We start from the raw sequence: 22,826 nt of genomic DNA on the forward strand, positions 1-22,826 counted from the left end.
TCAAGTGCTAATTTCAGCTGTTAATGGAATTTTCCTGGTAATCTAATTAGTGCAAATCTAATTTCATTAATGTCATTTTGAAAATAAATGAGATCTTTCACAGAAACCCATTACCAGCTCTCTGTGAGGTAGTCGGTGTGACAGACAAACAGAAAGTTTTTCACAGTTTTGTCTCATCTCGTGCTGTTTTCCACTGTTGGGCTGGAGGGTGTTTTCCTCTGTGCCCAGCCTAACGGGAGGCGGGAGCCAGGGGACGGGTATGGATGAGTGTGGAGATGAGGGCACGTCTGCCTGCAGACAGATGGATGAGTCCACACTGTCAGACTGCTGATCAGTCTCACACAGACATCATTAACGGACTGCTGTTTATCCAGTTAGCCAGCGGAGGCTGACAAATGAAGGGGCCCTGCTAGTGAGAGATGACCTCCTTTCTTTCTGCACCAGAGTGAGGCCCCATTTACTGTCACCACAGCCTAAAGCTGGGGACATGGGACCATTGATAACAACCTGCCTGGCTGACTGTACAAAGTGATAAGGAAAATGTTGGTGAAACAAAAATATAGATATCTCCTCCCATCCCATTGTTATAACTGACTTAAGTTGACTGTTATAAGGTATTTGTCAGCCCTATTATTAAAACAGAGGGATGTTTACGGTTATATTTTCAAATTCCTTCCATCCTCACTCATTCCTAACTCACTTGCTCTGTTAATTTTTGCTCTGCCATTGAATGGAAACTGCTGATTATAACACACAGATATACAGCGTACCTGGATGGTGGTCATCCCCATGTCCAGTCCCACCAGTATACGTCTGTCCTGAAGCTTAGCTATCTGGGGGTTCTCCACCTTCAGGAAGTCCCACACCAGCCCAGTGATGTCCACCTGCCAATCACTGCCTAGCATGAAGGCAGGCTGACCACGTGGGTTGGTAGATTCGGCCACAAAGTGTGTCAAAACTCGAACCATGGCATTCTGGTATTGTAACGTGCAGCTCCTCACTCTCCGGTCTTCATCATCCTCATCATCACTGTCCCGCGCAGACCTGCCATCACAAACAGAGGCAGTCTTTTAACATGAAAGCCTAAATTAACCCCAACACTGGACATGTCTAAGATGAACATACTAAGTGAAACATGAACATCTAACACCCACCCACTGACAGCAAATCCCGTTCAAGTTGCCATAAGCAACCAGTCATCTTCTCAAAGAATGGACTGTGTCTCAATGAGAATATTTATTGCAATGTGAAAACAAGGCTTACAAGGTTAAAATGTTGCTTTCGTGGAATTCACCTGTAAAGTTGCTTTAAACAAGTAATTGTATGTCATAGATACATAGCACACATAGCACACTAGATACATAGCACACATAGCACACTAGATACATAGCACACATAGCACACTAGATACATAGCACACATAGCACACTAGATACATAGCACACATAGCACACTAGATACATAGCACACATAGCACACTAGATACATAGCACACATAGCACACTAGATACATAGCACACATAGCACACTAGATACATAGCACACATAGCACACTAGATACATAGCACACATAGCACACTAGATACATAGCACACATAGCACACTAGATACATAGCACACATAGCACACTAGATACATAGCACACATAGCACACTAGATACATAGCACACATAGCACACTAGATACATAGCACACTTCTAGTGAGATAAATAAACTCGGCAAAAAAAGAAATGTCCCTTTTTCACATATTTTCATTGTAAAGGGTTTAAACACTGTTTCCCATGCTTGTTTAATGAACCATAAACAATTAATGAACATGCACCTGTGGAACGGTTGTGAATTACAGACGGTAGGTAATTAAAGTCACAGTTATGAAAACTTAGGACACTAGAGGCCTTTCTACTGACTCTGAAAAACACCAAAAGAAAGATGCCCAGCGTCCCTGCTCATCTGCGTGAACGTGCCTTAGGCATGCTGCAAGGAGGCATGAAGACTGCAGATGTGGCCAGGGCAATAAATTGCAATGTCTGTACTGTGAGACGCCTAAGACAGCACTACAGGGAGACAGGACGGACAGCTGACCTCACCAGACATCACCAGCAACAACGTAGCCTGTGGGCACAAACCCACCGTTGCTGGAACAGACAGGACTGGCAAAAAGTGCTCTTCACTGACGAGTCACAGTTTTGTCTCACCAGGGGTGATGGTCGGATCCACGTTTATCGTTGAAGGAATGAGCATTACACCGAGGCCTGTACTCTGGAGCGGGATTGATTTGGAGGTGGAGGGTCCGTCTGAGGCGGTGTGTCACAGCATCATCGGACTGAGCTTGTTGTCATTGCAGGCCATCTCAACTCTGTACATTACAGGGAAGACATCCTCCTCCCTGATGTGGTACCCTTCCTGAAGGCTCTTCCTGACATGACCCTCCGCCATGACAATGCCACCAGCCATACTGCTCGTTCTGTGCGTGATTTCCTGCAAGACAGGAATGTTGGTGTTCTGCCATGCCCAGCGAAGAGCCCGGATCTCAATCCCATTGAGCACGTCTGGGACCTGTTGGATCAGAGGGTGAGGGCTAGTGCCATTCCCCCCAGAAATGTCCAGGAACTTGCAGGTGCCTTGGTGGAAGAGTGGGGTAACATCTCACAGCCGTCAACAGTGTAATAATCACAGGGCTTCGCCTGTCCTGCTGCCTCATCACCTAATCACCTCATGTCTGGCCATAAACACATACACACATGCACGGACACACACACACACAAGGTTTGACATCATGATGGGAGAGAAAAGAGTGAAGTTATTCACTTGAAATGTTATTCTTGTGATTATCCTCTCTCATTGTCTCTATTTAGGGTCTGGCAATGAAGACGTGAGCTAAGAGTGTTAGAGATCAGCCTTGAGTAGTAGAGTTAAGGCACAGAACTTCCACTGACAAGATAAGAGGGATTTCAGGACGAGGGTTATTTCACATGCACAAGCACTGAAATCAAGGAATTAGTCTTCAGTAAGAAATAATACGAAAAGAAAAGTGAATAAAGAACTGCAAACGCCTGTCTGCCTTTTTTTTTACACTGTAGCGTGACATTTCCAACTTAACTGTGGTTATGGTTCAGCTTATCTTATTTATTCACAGATTACTGTAATTTCATCCACTCATACTCTCTACAGTGAGGGTCTTCCAGCTCCTAGGACCCGGGTCTGGATAGTGACTAGCTCCAGTCGAGAGGATTAGTCAGAGTATGGGCAGAGAGTGAGGATGTGATTGGGGCAGTATGAGGATGTGATTGTGGCAGAGTGGGGGAATTTGATTGGGGCAGAGTGGGAGGATGTGTTTGGGGCAGAGTGGGAGGATGTGATTGGAGCAGAGTGGGGGATTTGATTGGGATAGAGTGGGAGGATGTGTTTGGGGCAGAGTGGGAGGATGTGTTTGGGGCAGAGTGGGAGGATGTGATTGGAGCAGAGTGGGGATGTGATTGGGACAGTGTGAGGATGTGATTGGGACAGTGTGAGGATGTGATTGGTGCAAAGTGAGGATGTGATTGGGGAAGAGAGAGGATGTGTTTGGGGCCGTGTGAGGATGTGATTGGGCAGTGTGAGGATGGAATTGGGGCAGTAGGAGGATGTGCTTGGTGCAGAGTGAGGAAGTGATTGGGGAAGAGAGAGGATGTGTTTGGGGCCGTGTGAGGATGTGATTGGGCAGTGTGAGGATGGAATTGGGGCAGTAGGAGGATGTGCTTGGTGCAGAGTGAGGAAGTGATTGGGGAAAGAGCTCTTAATTGCTAGACTACCAGCCACTTATTTATTTATATATATTTTAACCTTTATTCATACAGGTTTTTCTCATTTAGACAACATCTCTTTTCCAAGAGAGACCTGGTCCAATAGCAGCAGGGGGAACAACGTTTCAGACGAAACAACTTACATACACTAACAAAACTATAAACACACATACAGAACAACAATTACATATTACGTTAAAAAACACGAAAGTCTTGACTAAAAAACAGCTGTCCTAAAGACAATTACACTCTTCTATGATATACACATCGATCAAGTGTTTAAACTCCACCAACTAGATCATCAAATTTTTAAATGTTCAGGAGAGAATTCCAGTACCACGGAGCTGAGTAACTAAAACTCTTTCTACCATGACCTGTTAAATTTTTTTATACTGTTAGAAGCAAATGAGAATGGGACCATAATTTACCGACCTGATTAAAAAAGAACTGGCATTAAAATGGCATTTTACCCAATATGGCCTTATAAATCAGTGTATACCAGTGTTTAAGCCTACGCAAGGTCAATGATGACCAGCCACAGCGCTGTAGAAATCACAATGATGTGTTAGACGTTTTTGATTTGTAATGAACCCGAGGGCTGCATGATACTCTGAATCAAGTGCTCTCAGGGTAGTGGTTGAGGCCTGCATATATATATATAACATTACTAAAATCTAGAACCGCCAGTAATGTACATCATACCAGCTCCTTCCTGGCCTCCAAAGAAAAACAAGCCTTATGCCGGTAATAAAAACCTATTCTCAGCTTGAACTTCCTTATCAAGTTCTATACATGCACAGTGAAGCTCAGCTTATCATCAACCTACACACCCATATATTTGTACACTTTAACTTGCTATAACTTGCTATAGTATGTCCAGCCAATGTAGCAATGACATGATTAGTAACATGCCTGGCATTTGAAAATACCATGCATTTTATTTTACACAAATTTAGATTGAGCTTTAAATCATACAGATTCAGTTGTATGATGTTAAATGCTCTTTGGGCATTTTCAAAAGCTAAAGATAAACTACTACCTCTTGAATAAAGAACAGTATCATCTGCATAAAAATGAACATCCGCTGTTTCAATAAGATCCCCAATGTTGTTGATATGCACAATGAACAACAGTGGGGCCAAAAATAGAACCTTGCGGAACACCTGAGCACACCTCTATGAACTCAGATTTACAACCATCTGCCAATACACTTTGTGTGCAATTTGATAGGTAATTTATAAACCAATATAGAGCATGACCAGTAATTCCACAACATTTTAACCTTTGCACTAACACAGCATGGTCCACGGTGTCAAACGCCTTCGACAAATCAATAAAGACAGACACACAATGTAACTCCTTGTCAAGAGCACAGTGAATTTCATTTAAAACCTTCAATGTTGCTGAAGTTGTCAAGTAGCGAAGGATCTCCACCTTTCAGGAGAGGCAGTACGAAGCAGATTTCCATAACTTGGAGATTTCCTTAACATCAAGCTTGAGGTTAAAAATACATGTTAAGGGGGAGCAATGATGTCTGCAGCTAGGTGCAGGAAGTGGGGGTCTAGTTCATCAGGGCCAGGGGGCTTCTTTCCAACAATTTCTTTCAGGGCTTTACACACTTCTGAAACAGAGAAGGAAGAAAAGGAGAACCTGGTGCACAGGGGTGTCAGGTAAATTCATAGGGGGCTCAATTATACCTTTGGCCTTTTCAAATAAACTGCCTGCATCTATAAAAAAAAATGCTGATTCAAGGCTTTCAGAATGGAAGTTCTCTCAGTTACAATCTGTGTGTCGACCAACAATTGTTTGGGAAGCTGTGTATCTTTTTTGCACTCCAAACCCTTCACTACTTGCCAGAATTTGGATGGATTATTTAAATTATCTGAAGTAGTTTTCAGGTAGTGGTCTGCTTTCAATTTATGGATCATAGCCAAACCCATATTTCGAAGACATTTAAAAGCCATCCAATAATCTGCCGAAGCAGTCCCTCTAGCTTTAGCCCACATAGCATATTGTTCCCTTATGATTTTAGGAAGTTCCTTAGTAAACCGAGGGTTCTCTTTGCCTTTAATCCTGCATTTATTTAAAGGGACTATTGCATACATCCTGGAATGTGTTGTGGAAAAGGGTAGTTCAACATCAGGGATTAATTCCATTCTATTCCATTCAGTGCTAGATACATCATGTATAAAACCTTGAATATCAAACCGCTTCCTGTTTCTTTTCATAATGACATGGAGATTTCTTAGGAAATTTACCATCTCTCACACAGGCAATAGCACAGTGATCACTTATGTCATTTGCAAAAATACCAGAAGCATTAAAAGGATGAGGAGTATTGGTTAAGATCAAATCAATCAAAGAGGATTTCAGAGGATATTTTATATTCAACTTAGTTATACTGTTGACAATCTGAGTGCGATTATAGGCATTGCATAGAATTTAGAGTTGATCAGAGCTAGATGTCAACCAGTCCTGATTCAGATCACCCATCCAGACAAACTCAGAGTTGACATGCTGTGATAACAATTTGAAAATACAATCCAGAGAGCCAACAGTAGCAGATAAAGGTCTATAACAACAAGATACAACGATATTTAAAAATGAGCCAAGGTTTAGGTTCAAAGACAGATATTCAAATTGCTTAAGTTTAGTAACAGAAGTCAGAATGACCACCGAGAACTTGTCTTTTACGTATACAGCAACACCACCCTCAAATTTATGATCTGTACGAAAAACATTGTACCATTTATGCCACTATTTTTGCCTGTAATAGATTTTTGTAGCCAGGTTTCAGAAAGCATAAATACATCATGGCCGGCAGTTTTTATCAATATATTCACAAAATCAAGCTTCGGCAGAAGACTTCTTGCATTCTTATGCAAAAACTTCAGGCCACTCTGACTACTTAATTTGGCAGGGGTAAGAATGTCAGGACCTGGGTTAGATTGCACATTTCCAGACCATAGAAGCAGCAAGATAATGGCAAGTCTAGGTCGAGGGTTACAACATTTGGATTTTACAGACAGCACTTGAACGAGAATCCATAGTCACCAGAATCTTTAACGTAACATATTTCAGGAGATGTGTAAAACCGAGAGACATGGTTGAGTACTAAGAGAATAGTCCTGACTGGTTAAGTACCAAGAGAACAGTCCTGACATGTGAGCGCGAGAGTCCGATTTCTCCCATATTGTTTGGGAGAAATGTGTATAGTTCTCACGTGCATTGTGGAGCTAGCGTGGGGTTTCTCACAAAACTTGAGGGAGAAACAGTCATATATTTTGTCATTCATAGAGCAATGGGTTAGAAAAGTATCGGCAACATTGTAAAAGCCAAGGGTAGACAACAGCAAAATGAACAACAGCAACATGTTCATTTGTTGTCCTAAGAGTCACTAATCAAATAGTCCAACAGCAGATCAATAAGAAGTCAGTGATGTATGAATATGATGTAGGTGAGCAAAACTATGGGGAGAGAGAGAGTGGCGAGTGCACCTGTACCAGAATGGGAGAGACAGACCAGGACAGGCGGGGAGCAGGCAGTCAGACAGGCAAGAGAGATCAGTTCTCTGGCCAACACATCTCCGGGGGAGAGACCATGTCCAAATTGTAATGTCGAAAGAGGACAGTTAGTGACATTGTTTTGGCAAGTTCAGCATTTGAGGACAACATACACTCACTTATATAATAAGAAACATGCAGATGTTCTTAAAACAGAACATAAGAACCCTTCACAAACGCTACCCGGTCCCGGAACAAAGGAAACATTGCCATGAGAAGAAAATCATCATGACATGTTGCACATCCCTCACAGAGAGCACACTTGTATCCCTGAGCGAGGGGAATTCATTCATGTGCCTGCCTGTAAACACTTATATTGTCCATGTTTTGATTGGGGCTGCTGGGAGGGGGAGGCAAACCCCGCAAATGCAAGACTGTGGAGCTAGCATTCTGGCAAGCATCCCACTCCCAGGCCTGGACACACATAATCTGGATCCCAATGGTCTCTCTCTCTCTCTGTCTTGTCTCTGTGGCTCACTTAGCAGCCTATCTGACGAAGGCAGGTCCCTTCTCTTGGTATTGAGGCTCTGAATGGGCCCGTGCTCTGTGGGTTCCTTGGACTGTGGACGGGTGCCCGGTGCCCGCTCTCGTCACCAGTCACCCCGCTATTTTGCAAGGTTACGCCTGTTATTCCCTGATAAACAAAGATGAGAGGAGGAGAGGGAGGAAACAAACTCCCAGCGGTCTGTCAGCTTCCATGCCAGACCAAACACACTCATCAACAAGTACAACAGAAATGGACTGTCCCTGCTGATAGGGGCATACCAACACACAATAGGAAAACAACATAACACAACAAGCCCCCACAAATCCAAACTATATGCCTCTCACCTCAGTTAGTGAAAATGTTGAATAAGATAACAGCTAATTATAAAGGAGCCAGACGCCTTCATGTCCAGGCTGGCAGGTGAGAGAGGGGACTCAAACCAGGTCCAATAGTGAACATGTCCAGTACTAATTATAGTATGTTGACCTATGTCTGCTCCCTCCATTGATGGGTGTCAAAGAGTGTGAGGCCAGCAGAATGGTGGGTAAGGTGCTATTGGAGACGAGGCCTCGGAGGAGAGAGGGGTGACCTTCAGACAGCTCTAATAATGTCAGGCTCTGCAGTGAGCCAGAAGCAACCATGGTAGTTGTGTCCAGCACAACACAGCCCTCATTACCCTGTGTGAGCCCACCATGATGGCAATCCAATACAGTCAGTGTGATCAGAGCTCCCACTGTACACAATACTACACACAGGAGAATATACTTAATACAGAGGGGCAGGAGGCGCTGGTACAGGGTCATTCAATTCACTTCAAGTTGAATGATAGGACAACATTTAGATTTCTGCCTAAATAGATATACTCAAACATAATCATTTTTTTATGATAGCTATAAACAATAACTGGTAATGTTGCATAGCTTTAGAAAGCTCGGGAACTCACCTTTCTGGTATTTTTTCAAATAAATTGCTGTCGGTGTACTAACTTTTGAGGACACAAGCTCAAGCATGTTTTTTTTCCTATACAACAAAAGTTTGTCAATAAGGCTTGAAATTACTGAAGTGCTTTCTAAATATAGTAACAAACAAATTATAAATGACTTACAATAAAATGTCACATTTCTTATAACTGTCAAATAAATATGATCATACTTAGTGACAGTATTGGCACTATTTGATATAACTGTTGACAGCTAATTGTCTCCTAAGCGTCCACTGAGCGGTACAAAGACAACATTAAAATGTGTGCAAACTCCTTGCAACTTCAGCTTTAAGCAGGTGATCAAGAGAAAGTGCTCTTATTTAAATTAAATGAAATTATTTACTATTTTTTTCATGTTGACAGCTCTAAATCCAGCTGAGAATATCCCAGTGAGATGAAACATCAATGTCTGGACTCGCTAGACGGTCACCGTTCATTTGCTGTCTCTCAAGCTGAGCTCACTCGCTCAGTGGAAGAGATCATTTTATTCTTTGTCTGGATAGGCCAGAAAACATGACACGTCACTCCCTATGCAAATGTGGGATCTGAAACCTCACACTTCAATTCAGCTCCTCTTAGAGAGTCGAAACAGAGAGCAAACAGGTGGGACGTTTTGGCATCCCCATATGGGGACTTAATAACTAAGACGTTTTAAATTGATGTCAACTTGGACACAAATTATGTATTTGTCAATAGCACACAACAAGATCCTATACTGCCAGAAAATCACGTTGGCTGGAGATAAATATGGCAGGCATTTATATATTCATTGTGTTCATACAAAGTGCAGAACAAGGTATCTTATGTCTACGATAAGAGCTGTTGTGCATGTCTTTCAATCATCCCCATTTCCCATGTTCTGTCCACTTATCTGGCTAGGAAAGCATGCATGAATAAGAGCCTATGTGATTCTATGGAAGGGGAAGAGGGACACATACCTTTGGCTGCTTGCCATGAGGGGCACCCTCCACCCCTTGATCTGGCTGAGCTCTGTGTCAGACACCTCGATCTGGAGGGGCAGCCGTGGGATCCACACGTTCATCTCCAGCTGAGCACTCAGGTAGCTGTAGGTGAAGTTCACCATCATCCCCACCTTGCCCTTCATCTCCTTCCCATTCACAAACACATAGTCACACCTGTCTGACACCTGGACAGGAATAGGAGAGGAGGGGGAGAGAAGCATGTGTAAGTATCACAAGGAGATACCCAGACAAAGCCGCACCATCCGGACCAGCCAAACCCAACTCAACGGACAATGCTGGCACGCACACACACTTTCCAAACTGTGCTGTACTGTACTATACTGCAGGATGTATTTTATCTCGACCCTTACAGAATGAGATGCACTATAGGCCAGATAAAGCGTTATTTATTGCCATCCCCTCTATTTATTCCCAACTACAAAAGGAGAGAAGAGGGCAGGGGCACATCTTTGAATGTGTGGATAGAGGGTTGCAATGCAGCCTCCTAGATGACCTAGATATGCCCAGGGGCTAAATGCAGCACCAACAGATGGCAGCTAGAGAGAGGAAGGCAGGTCTCCGCTGATAACATAACAAACTCAAAATCATCTGTTTCATAAATGGCCTTTTTAGAGCTAATCACTGGGCCAATTGCATGCCATTGAAAGATGCAGGGCTCCACAGCTCCTCATTGCTTTAGCTGGCTGACCCCGCTCCTTCACTAGCAACTACTCTTTGATCCACACCCAGCCTCCCTCTCTTAAAGCCCTATGATGTAGCCATGTAGCACCACAAATACACACAAAACCTCAAAGGGCCTTCAGAGGGGTGGCCGGCAGTTACAGGAGTGCATCGAACACCCCCCCCCCCCCCCCCCCCCCCCACACACACACACACCTGCCCAGCCACAAACATACACACACTCACACACTTCTAAAAGCATACAGAGTAGGGAATTGATCTATTTTGAAAGCAGGTATTTTGAGAAAGCTCCCGTTAACAGTTTACTACTTCAATGAGGTGAATTGAGATGAAATCATAAAATATATTTTCCCATTTCCAAGTTGCTTCTTTATTGCCAGATATAAGAGATGAATAAGCAATCATCATTCACAGAACGTACAGTGTGTCTTCAAGGAAAAGGGATTGTGTGACAGATACCCAGCTCTTCCCGAACTCTCCTCTCCCTACATCACTGCTCGTCTGAGGCAGCTTTAGAACCCCAGACTCCCACCTGCTCAATGCTCCATGTCTCCTGTTGTTGCTCATGTCCTTCCCTCACTTTCACCAAACAAAAGCACAAGCCTTTCTGGGTTTCAAGCCTTTGTTACTTATTTGCTCTCCCTGACATGAATCCTTCTAAGGAGGTCTGGGGTACACTGTAGGGCAGCCCAAGGGCTACAGTCAACTATCAGAGCTTCCTTCAAAGGACTGCTTTAGACTTCAATTCTGAAATGGATTTCTTACCACTGGATATCTTCGCTCAGCATGCTGCTGTAGTTTTCTACATCTGCAATAGGAAGCTTTGTAAGGTGAACCCACCACACTATGTCTTATTGTTTCTTCCTGGTCTGGGGAATATTAATTCTGTATTAAACCAATACATATTAGGACTACTATTTCTACAACTTATAATGGCACAAATAATGAAGAGGATGATGATGATGTAATTGTTTTATTGCCAAGACTGGCAGCATTGCTGTATTGCTACTGGTTTCTAATAAAGTTATTAAAACTCTGCTTCTTCACAACAGACTGAGCGGATTCTGCTCTGTCAGAGCTTGATGTGTGAGTCTGTTTGGACTGATAAAGATGTCAAAGGAGTCCTCACTTCTTATCAGGCTCTATTGTTCTCTTCACCCCGCTCTCTCTCTCTCTCTCTCTCTCTCTCTCTCTCTCTCTCTCTCTCTCTCTCTCTCTCTCTCTCTCTCTCTCTCTCTCTCTCTCTCTCTCTCTCATCCTCTCTCTCTCTCTCTCTCTCTCTCTCTCTCTCTCTCTCTCTCTCTCTCTCTCTCTCTCTCTCTCTCTCTCGGGAGTAAAGTGCCTTCGACAGACAATGTCAAAGCCATTTCCCTAGAGTTGAAACTTTACAACAGGTCTGCACATCACATCACGGTTGTAACATCACTGATAAACAAAATGACACTAAGCAACATTTCTTCAAGTGCCATTTGATGTACCCCCCCACTCACCCACCCACACACACACAATGCAACGCTTTATGATTCACAGCAGTGCTTTGGCCGCAAAGATAATCACTGTCTGCGATATTATATTAAACCTACATCTGTCAGGGGTGAGTGTGGAGGACAGCAACATGTCCTAACAGCTTGTCTGAGTGCTGGGATTGATTCACATACAACACTATGGCACCTGACAGTAACTGCCTGCTGCATCTTCTCTAATTCACAATAATCTGAGCAGAAACCATTATGGAGGACATGGTAGATGAAGTCCAGCCATCCTAACACATTACACGGACTAACACTGGCCCCCAGTGGCACATTATCAGTCATCTTAACTCACAATCAATACTTTAACATACACACTCACCATCCTCCTCCTCAGTAGGCTGACACGGGAAGGCTGGTATTGTAGAAGACTGGAGGGAAGCGACCACTTCACTGTGAGTTATACAGTCTCTGTCACACTCATCCCTCAAGATATCATAAACATCCAGGAGGATCCAGAGGCACATTAATCAGACACATTAGGCAGCTAACGGGAGAATACTTACGGAGGACATTAAGGCTGTCTCGGGATCTAGCCCAGGAAATGAACGACTCGCCAGACAGATACAATCAGTGGTAGATATGAGGGATGGGATTGGAGAAGCATGACGGTGGGCAGGCCTAGGTGTTGAATATAGGAGTTGGCTTGACGGAATCAATTAAGCAGCCCACGGTCCACATCAGCCGTGCCACTCATATCAGCACAGCACCTAGGGGCACCCGTGAATCCTCCTGTGCCCCCTACCTGGTTGGAGGAACCCATCTACATGGCAATAAACAGACCAGGAATCCACGTAAATCAGATCCCTCCCTTCAAAGACAAGTGCTTAAATTCATAAGAATTTATTGAGTGAAGCACCTGAAATGGCAATCTAAATTAACTTGTGCTCTTCATGAAAAATGCCTTCACTTAAAGACCAGGACTGTTATTAGACATAATGTTTCAGGTCTGGGATTGAGAGTTTTATTGGTTTCACTTTCACACCAAGGCTATTGTGTTACATGTAGAATGTCCCAAACATTTTGTATCTTTCACGCTACACAGATCAGAGGTGGAGAAAACAAGAATGAGTGATGATGTTGCTTTCCTGAGAACTGGTCTATACAGCTATCATTTATCCTGAGTGCAGTGGTTCTAGTGGTGACAGCAGCGCTCAGTGGAGCTGGGAGAGGAGGATTGATACCCCAGATCTCATCTGTCATAGTACTTCTGCACTGACTCAACCTATAGTTTGTAGCTTTATGGATGACAGAGATATGGATTAAACGGGGTTAACTAGTACAACATTGGGTTCATCTGAGCATTCTCAAGCAGGAGGCGATAGAGAAGAATAGCACATAAATACCACATACATGATTGTCAGAGTAAAGCCAAAGGATGAACAAAGGGTAGTTACAGCAATGGAGTCAGACCAATCACGGCAGCCTGATAAAGGGAATGGTATTTGTGATGACAATTCTGTCTCCTTTGCTCTCTCCTACTCTTTTTAGTTCTCACCGTGTAATTCAAAGTGAGAATATGTACCCTAGACTAGCGTGTGCATGGTGAGGTGCAAGATTTCATGCTCCCTGCGTTTGTTTCGTCAACATTTAAAAAAATCTAAACCTACATGGGCGGTTTGTGTAGACGCTAGGTCTAGCAGAGGAGCTACAGTGATTGAATGTGAGCAATCATTTCCCTCACCAGTATCTTCAATGAGTGATGCCAGAGGCTGGCTGAGAGAGGGGACACACAGAACCCAAACATCACACGTTCTGCAGAGCAGAATGCCTAACACCTCCTGGAGAGGGTAACTCAACTACTGTCGGACTAATAACCTCAGTGTACCCACAAATACTGCACAGAGTGGGACACCGAACTGATCTGGAACCAGGGGAGAGTGTGGGCCGCTCACATACGCTACTCTCTTTACTGGCTGGCACGTTTGCCTACATTGGGTCTCATCAGTCCTTTTGCAGGCCTGTCAAAGCCATGCACCCCAAAAACGTATGTATACAAATATGCAAAAAATGATAATATGGCCACATTTTTGCCTGTACCTGTCAACACAGATCTGTTTTTAAGTAGCGTTATTCTCTAGCGGGGGTTAAGGGAGAATGTCAGATGAGGCATCCTTTTAAAAGGATTCAGTGTAATTATAAAGCTACAGAGTGAATAAAGCAGCAGGAAATGAGCACAGTGATTCATTATTCAGGTGATGTGGCACCCTGTGTTTACTTAACACTGCCTTCAATTCCCCAGGCCCAAATTACATGAAGTAGTTATGTTTACACTCATGACTAGAAATGAACTGACACAATCTAGCTCTTCTTCACCCAACCGGTTTATACATTAAACACGTGTATTTCTACTCAAAGCACAGGCATCCTGTATCAGCAACCTCTTTATATGCGGTTGTTCCTTTTCTCAGAAAATCACTCTGTTGTGGAGGGTCTTCAGTTTTCTAACTATAGCCGACAACACAATGCTAATGTGGTAGAGTAGTCGACGGAAAAAGTTTCCTCGAACACACACTTTAAGAAAATCATCTTTTAGATGTGGAGTGTAAAAACAAGGCCAAAATTCCATCCTCCCTGTAGCTCATCAGAGTAAACAGAGTAGCTACCTCTTTCTTTACAATGGTCAGTTAACACTATCATACTGGGCTTATAGGAAGCTCTATTGGATGTCTTAATAATAAATGTGCCTGTAATTAGGATGGCCCAGGTTTTTGTCTCCCTGGCTGAATTCATCTTCATCTTCATGACATGTTCAAAGAGAGGGAAACTGACATCAACTGACAGAGCCTTTGGCACATAATGGACCTGTCTGTTGACAGCTCAGCCAGTTAGGATGGGAAACAGACTGTGGACAGATTGAAGGCTCTGTCTCTACTCCAGTTGGTGTTCTGGAGAGTTAGCCATTCCATTGATAATGAACCAGTCACTGTGAGTCAGGAGGAGGATTTCTCCGAGAACAGAAGTGAGCCATTGATGTGGAGGCTCTGCCTGAATCCCACTGTACTGTTCTGGGCTTGGTGTTGTGTTTTGTGTAGTGTGCCCTTGGTTTGAGAGAGTCACGGAAAAGAAAAGAAAACTCAAGCGACCTGTCATTGATGTTTTCCTATTAAATGCTTTCTTTTTCTGTGTATTCTGTCTTGGGGCTTAAATCTGAAAACACACACTCTAAAAATAGAGAGTTTTCTTGTCTGTTCCGGATTTGTTTATTGATTTAACATACTGTAAGCTTGAACGTACAATTCTTTGCAAGGCCAAAATGCCATGTATATTGTCAATCATTACATATTTGCTCTCATTCAATCCTATTTAGTTCAAAGAAATAACTCCCAGTGTCTTAGTTGTTGCATAATCAGGCACACCTATATGCACCCCTATTGTTCTGTCTTTACTGCTGTGCAAATGAAAATAATGTGTGCCTATTTGTCACATGTCAGTAGCTAGATTATAATTAAACTACAGTGGGGCAAAAAAGTATTTAGTCAGCCACCAAGTTCTCCCACTTAAAAAGATGAGAGAGGCCTGTAATTTTCATCATAGGGACACTTCAACTATGACAGACAAAATGAGAAAAAAAACATCCAGAAAATCACATTGTAGGATTTTTTATGAATTTATTTGCAAATTATGGTGGAAAATAAGTATTTGGTCACCTACAAACAAGCTAGATTTCTGGCTCTCACAGACCTGTAACTTGTTCTTTAAGAGGCTCCTCTGTCCTCCACTCGTTACCTGTATTAATGACACCTGTTTGAACTTGTTATCAGTATAAAAGACACCTGTCCACAAGCTCAAACAGTCACACTCCAAACTCCACTATGGCCAAGACCAAAGAGCTGTCAAAGGACACCAGAAACAAAATTGTAGACCTGCACCAGGCTGGGAAGACTGAATCTGCAATAGGTAAGCAGCTTGGTTTGAAGAAATCAACTGTGGGAGCAATTATTAGGAAATGGAAGACATACAAGACCACTGATAATCTCCCTCGATCTGGGGCTCCACGCAAGATCTCACCCGTGGGATCAAAATGAAAACAAGAACGGTGATCAAAAATCCCAGAACCACACGGGGGGACCTAGTGAATGACCTGCAGAGAGCTGGGACCAAAGTAACAAAGCCTACCATCAGTAACACACTACGCCGCCAGGGACTCAAATCCTGCAGTGCCAGACGTGTCCCCCTGCTGAAGCCAGTACATGTCCAGGCCTGTCTGAAGTTTGCTAGAGAGCATTTGGATGATCCAGAAGAAGATTGGGAGAATGTCATATGGTCAGATGAAACCAAAATATAACTTTTTGGTAAAAACTCAACTCGTCGTGTTTGGTGGACAAAGAATGCTGAGTTGCATCCAAAGAACACCATACCTACTGTGAAGCATGGCGGTGGAAACATCATGCTTTGGGGCTGTTTTTCTGCAAAGGGACCAGGACGACTGATCCGTGTAAAGGAAAGAATGAATGGGGCCATGTATCGTGAGATTTTGAGTGAAAACTTCCAACAGCAAGGGCATTGAAGATGAAACGTGGCTGGGTCTTTCAGCATGACAATGATCCCGAACACACCGCCCGGGCAACGAAGGAGTGGCTTCGTAAGAAGCATTTCAAGGTCCTGGAGTGGCCTAGCCATTCTCCAGATCTCAACCCCATAGAAAATCTTTGGAGGGAGTTGAAAGTTCGTGTTGCCCAGCAACAGCCCCAAAACATCACTGCTCTAGAGGAGATCTGCATGGAGGAATGGGCCAAAATACCAGCAACAGTGTGTGAAAACCTTGTGAAGACTTAGAGAAAACATTTGACCTCTGTCATTGCCAACAAAGGGTATATAACAAAGTATTGAGATAAGTATTTGGTCAATAACAAAAGTTTATTTTCCACCATAATTTGCAAATAAATTCATTAAAAATCCTACAATGTGATTTTCTGGATTTTTTTTCTCATTTTGTTTGTCATAGTTGAAGTGTACCTATGATGAAAATTACAGGCCTCTGTCATCTTTTTAAGTGGGAGAACTTGCACAATTGGTGGCTGACTATATACTTTTTTGCCCCACTGTATGTGAACACATTAAAAACACAGTGCTTCAAAGCAGTGTTATGTGTGGAATTAAGTCAATATCCAAAGTCTGAAGACTGAAAAGAGTTTGGATGAATGAAAAATGAAATACAAATACATTATTCTAAACATACTTGAGTTTTGTCACTTCTTGCAACTGGCAATGAGTAAGGCTCAGACTACAGTCAATACAACAATAAATGACCATGCAACTGCACTTGACCATTCTTCAATATGCTCCACCTTCCATGAGCTAGAATCCCATCTCACTCACTAAACACTGGTCACTAAACACTGGTCACTAAAGATTGGTCACTAAACACTGGTCACTAAACACTGGTCACTGGAATTCAATTAAGACATCTGCACACTCAAATAATACCGACATGTAAAAAATATAAATAAAATTGCATGACGCTCATGCAAACATGCTGCCACATTTTCTAACAGCAATATTTTCTTACCATATCCAAACTCAATATGCACATAAATTACTTGAAATGTTATGGTAATTTGAGCGACAATGTTTCAAAATTACACTGCTAGTGAGAAGAGAAACATATTGAAATACTTCAATGCAAGAATGAGGCTTAGAAAAACATTTATTATAAGTTTGATAATATAGATTTTTGTTGTTTATGACTCGAATAATTTCTTTTGGATTATTTTCCCCTGACTGACCTTGACCACATCTTCATCTGTGGAGCGACAGTCCACTGCCTCTGAGACGTCAGTGACCGTGCCGTCTGCTCCGATGGTCACCACCTTCACCGGGACAGCCACCGTCCTCCCTGTCAACACGGCCGTGTTCAGGATCTCTGTGTCCTGAGAGAGAGACAGGGGACCATCACAGTCAAACACAAGGTAATATCAGAATACACTAAGGAGAAGAACAGCTGCACAATCAGAACCGTTACTGAGTGGACAGCTCTACAACAGCACCATGGACAGTTTTAGAATCATCACCACTACTGAATGGACAGCTCTAGAATCATCACCATTACTGAATGGACAGCTCTAGAATCAGCACCATTACTGAGTGGACAGCTCTAGAGTGGACAGCTCCAGAATAAGCACCATTAATGAGTGGACAGCTCTAGAATCAGCATGATTACAGAGTGAACATCTCTAAAATGGACAGCTCCAGAATCAGCACCATAAACTGAGTGGACGGCTGTGGAGTAGACAGCTCCAGAATCAGCACCATTACTGAGTGGACGGCTGTGGAGTAGACAGCTCCAGAATCAGCACCATTACTGAGTGGACGGCTGTGGAGTAGACAGCTCCAGAATCAGCACTGCTACTAGGTGGACAGCTCTAGAACGAACACCGCTTTTGAATCATTACTGTTAGTGAGTTCACAGCTCTGGGTAGAGAAGCAAGCTCAGTACTATTAGTGAGTGGGCAGCTGTGTCTGACCTTAGTACTGTTAGTGAATGGGAACCCTAGTAGAGAAAGAGGATCGGCAGGGGTTCATTACTCCCAATAGAGCTCTTAACCTTTCATTACACAGCCATCACACTGTCAGAAGATATACTTGGTTCAATTAAGATAGGCCCGGGAAAGGCTTTCCTGTCTTAGCCAGACATGTACATTACATTGTCTGTTATAGCCATTCACTACATCTCAATTTCAATTAGACGGCTAAATAAGCTGAACCACCACTAGAAATGCCTTGGAGCCAAAGTACACAGCCTTTAAGTCATTGAGGACTGTCTGCTCTTTGCTCTATTGAGGAACCCACATGACAATCGAATCCTATAGAGTGAAAAAGGTCATACCAAGCAAGGTCGTCTTGTTTAATTGCTACTGTGAAACCTCTATAAAGAGGTTCACAATCATTTCAATGGTTTGGCTTTGAAAGGGCTTTACAATGGGCAGAAACTGAGCGGCCCTCTTTACTTTGCTCAGTTAAAGCTGCATTGAAGACTTGGCTCTCAAATGCTTTGACGACGGCATGACATTATGCAGAATTTAGGTATGGATATTAACCTAATTCTAAAACGACGTCTCTATCCTTTCATATCACTAATACTGACACCTTGTGACAGGCTCTATCTGCTGTGTGTTTGACTTCCTGTCAACATTGCCCTTTCTCTGCATGAGGGGAAAACACATGGATTTGTACACTGCTCCTTAAGACTTTCACTTGTGTTTGTGTGCTTGTGAATAAGAGGCATTGGAAAAAAAGAGAGAAAAGGGGGATTAAGTTCTGTTAAAAGGAGCATGGACGTTTGTAAGCGTCAATTACCAGTCCATTCAGGCTTTGGAGTGAAATCATTATTGGTTGAGACAAAAAATACCAAGGACTCACAAAATCAATAATGTGGCACTATCTTCAAATGTCTTTTCATTATATTTTTTATAGACTGTAACATTGTTATATAGCATATAGAATCATATAGATTCTGACTTTGCTGACTTTGATTCAAATCCCCTAAATTAGGGGCTGCAGTAAATTAATTCTGTCCCTGCTGGGATTCCTCCATTTCCAGAGGGTCTTTTATAATAGATGATGAGGTAAATGGTTGATACTCGGTGAAACACAGAGCATTACGGAGGCTGGAAGTGACCCAGCAGGCTGGAACCAGCAGGAGAAGCGAGAGAGCAGGTCCTGGCAGTAATAAGCCACAGTGGAATCTCACAGAGATGCTTCAATGGCCCACACAGCCAGCCACACACAGCCAGCCACACACAGACAGCGCAATTTAATGCAAAACGGAGAGCATTGGTGCACAATAGGAGAGTTACTTAAAGCTGAGTCTGTATGGGACAGAGGTCATAGGGAAATATGAGCCAGATTCCTGTAGTATAGGAATGATTACTCTATTAACTAGTAATGCTACCACCTGACTGGGAAAGTTAGACTTTTTAAGTATGGGATACATTTCTGTCACTCTTGTACCTGAGAAACCAGATACCTACAACCCACTTATTTTGAGCGACTACCTCACATGGCCTTGATATGTGTTGTTCTGCGACCCAGGAGCAAATAGCTACCAGTTCTGAACTCTATTTGATAGCCAATCAGCCCTGTCTCAGCCACACAGATTGAGAGTGTTTTTCAGCCTTTGCCCTGTAACGTGTAGGAGAAGTGGCTGCCCAGTTTATCATGCGGTTCTCTGTTAGCATTCAGCACGGTGCAGTCGCTGCCTGGCAATGTTGTCTGGACCATAATTCTTGCCTGCGTCTGGCTTGGATCTGAAAATAAGTGAGATTTATGGTGTCAGCCAGAGTGACACAGCCAGCATGAGAAGCAGCCAGCATGAGAAGCAGCCAGCCAAGCTCCAAATGCTGTCCCAGCCTACAGGCTAGTGATCCGCTCACCACATCTGCCTCTGTTTTCCCTAAAACATCCACATTCTAACCCAGGAAACTTGGCCAGTGCTCCCACTAGAGCAGGTCTAGCACACTGTTGAGCCATGGATTTGGAAGGCTTGTATTATTGATAAAGCACTGGTGTGGCAAGAGAGAGAGAGAGCGAGAGAGAGAGAGAGAGAGAGGAGAGAAGAGAAGAGGAGAGAAGAGAAGAGAAGAGAGAGAGAGAGAGAGAGAGAGAGAGAGAGAGAGAGAGAGAGAGAGAGAGAGAGAGAGAAGAAAGAGGAGAGAAGAGAAGAGAAGAGAGAGAGAGAGAGAGAGAGAGAGAGAGAGAGAGAGGAGAGATGTAAACACACGTCTGTTGTGGATATACAGTACCAGTCAACAGTTTGGACACACCTACTCATTCATTTTTGACTATTTTCTACATTGTAGAATAATAGTGAAGACATCAAAACGATGAAATAACACATGGAATCATGTAGTAACCAAAAAAGTGTTTAACAAATCAAAATATATTTTAGATTTTAAATTCTTCAAAGTAGCCACCCTTTGCCTTGATGACAGCTTTGCACACACAACCAGCTTCACTGGGAATGCTTATCCAACAGTCTTGAAGGAGTTTCCAGATATGCTGAGAACCTGTCTGCTTTTCCTTCACTTTGCGGTCCAACTCATCACAAACCATCTAAATTTGGTTGAGGTCAAGTTATTGTGGAGGCTAGGTCATCTGATGCAGCACTCCATCACTCTCCTTCTTGGTCAAATAGCCCTTACACAGCCTGGAGGTGTGTTGGGTCATTGTCCTGTTGAAAAACAAATGATTGTCCCACTAATCGCAAACCAGATTATTTGGCGTATCACTGCAGAATGCTGTGGTAGCCATGCTGGTTAAGTGTGCCTTGAATTCTAATTAAATCACTGACAGTGTCACCACCAAAACACCCTCACACCATCACACCTCCTTCTCCATGCTTCACATTGGGAACCACACATGCAGAGATCATCTGTTCACCTACTTTGCGTCTCACAAAGACATTGCGGTTGGAACCAAAAATCTCCAATTTGGCCTCATCAGACCAAAGGACAGATTTCCACCAGTCTAATGTCCATTGCTAGTGTTTCTTGGCCCAAGCAAGTCTCTTCTTCTTATTGGTGTCCTTTAGTGGTGGTTCCTGTGCAGTAATTTGACCATGAAGGTCTGATTCACGCAGTCTCCTCTGGACAGTTGATGTTGAGATGTGTCTGTTAACTCTGTGAAGCATTTATTTGGGCTGCAATTTTTGAGGCTGGTAACTCAAATGAACGTATCTTCTGCAGCAGAGGTAACTCTGGGTCTTCCTTTCCTGTTGCGGTCCTCAAGAAATCCAGTTTCATCATATTGCTAAATGGTTTTTTTACTGGGGCCAAGCTTCCTGCTAGCCAGGTCCTCTATGCCAGGCAGTGTCAGAGGAAGGCCCTAAAAATTGTGAAAGAGTCCAGCCCCCCTAGTCATAGATTGTTCTTTCTGCTACCGCATGGCAAGTGGTACGGAGCATCAAGTCCAAGAGGCTTCTAAACAGCTTCTACCCTCATGCCATAAGACTCCTGAACATCTAATCAAATGACTACCCAGACTATTTGCATAGCCCCCCCTTTTACACTGCTGCTACTCTCTGTTATTATCTATGCATAGTCATTTTAATAACTCTACCTGCATGTACATATTACCTCAATTTCCTTGACTAACGGGTGCCCCCGCATATTGACTCTGTACCAGTACCCCCTGTATATAGCCTCGCTCTTGTTATTTTACTGCTGCTCTTTAATTATTTGTTACTTTAAAAAAAAAAAAAAATGGTATTTTTCTTAAAACTGCATTGTTGGTTAAGGGCTTGTATTTCACTGTAAGGTCTACACCTGTTGTACTCGGTGCATATGACAAATCAAATTTGATTTGATGTTTTGTGACTGCACTTGAAGAAACGTTCTTGACATTTTCCGTATTGACTGTCTTAAAGTAATGATGGACTGTTGTTTCTCTTTGCTTACTTGTGTCACGTCTGCTCCCGCTCATCCCTTCCCCTGGCGCTTGAGGGCGCCAGATTACCCTGCATCACACACTCCTGCCATCATCACTCACACCTGTCCTCCCTTGTCACTCGCTTCAGCGTTATTGCACTCACCTGGACTCACTTATCACCTGTTATTTCCTCCCCTATATTTGTCTGTTCCCTGCTCTGTTCCCCACTGCTGCATTGTATTGTTTTGGTTTTTTGAATTGGTTTCTGACGCTGTTCCTGTCTTGCCTCTGTCTGTTATAATGAAATGTTTTACTCCCCGTACCTGCTTCTTCTCTCCAGCGTCATTCCGCGTGACAATTTGAGCTGTTCTTGCAATAATATGGACCAAATAGGACTATCTTTTGTAAACCACCCCTACCTTGTCACAACACAATTGATTGGCTCAAATGC

At 43.1% G+C, this 22,826-nt stretch overlaps 1 protein-coding gene across 1 annotated transcript in view; it reads right to left on the bottom strand.

Annotated features, from left to right (window-relative positions):
- The window catches only part of LOC109878808 (transmembrane protein 132C), a 196,731-nt gene that overhangs the window by 5,605 nt on the left and 168,300 nt on the right, over positions 1-22,826 (bottom strand). The window contains exons 5-7 of the mRNA XM_020471017.2: positions 17,737-17,880; positions 9,753-9,961; positions 771-1,044 (exon numbers count right to left, since the gene is read on the bottom strand). Coding sequence (XP_020326606.2) covers positions 771-1,044; positions 9,753-9,961; positions 17,737-17,880 — 627 coding nt within the window. The remainder of the gene's footprint in view (positions 1-770; positions 1,045-9,752; positions 9,962-17,736; positions 17,881-22,826) is intronic.

The sequence above is a fragment of the Oncorhynchus kisutch genome, linkage group LG3 (assembly GCF_002021735.2).
Source record: "Oncorhynchus kisutch isolate 150728-3 linkage group LG3, Okis_V2, whole genome shotgun sequence".
In the NCBI taxonomy this organism is placed as follows: Eukaryota; Metazoa; Chordata; class Actinopteri; order Salmoniformes; family Salmonidae; genus Oncorhynchus; species Oncorhynchus kisutch.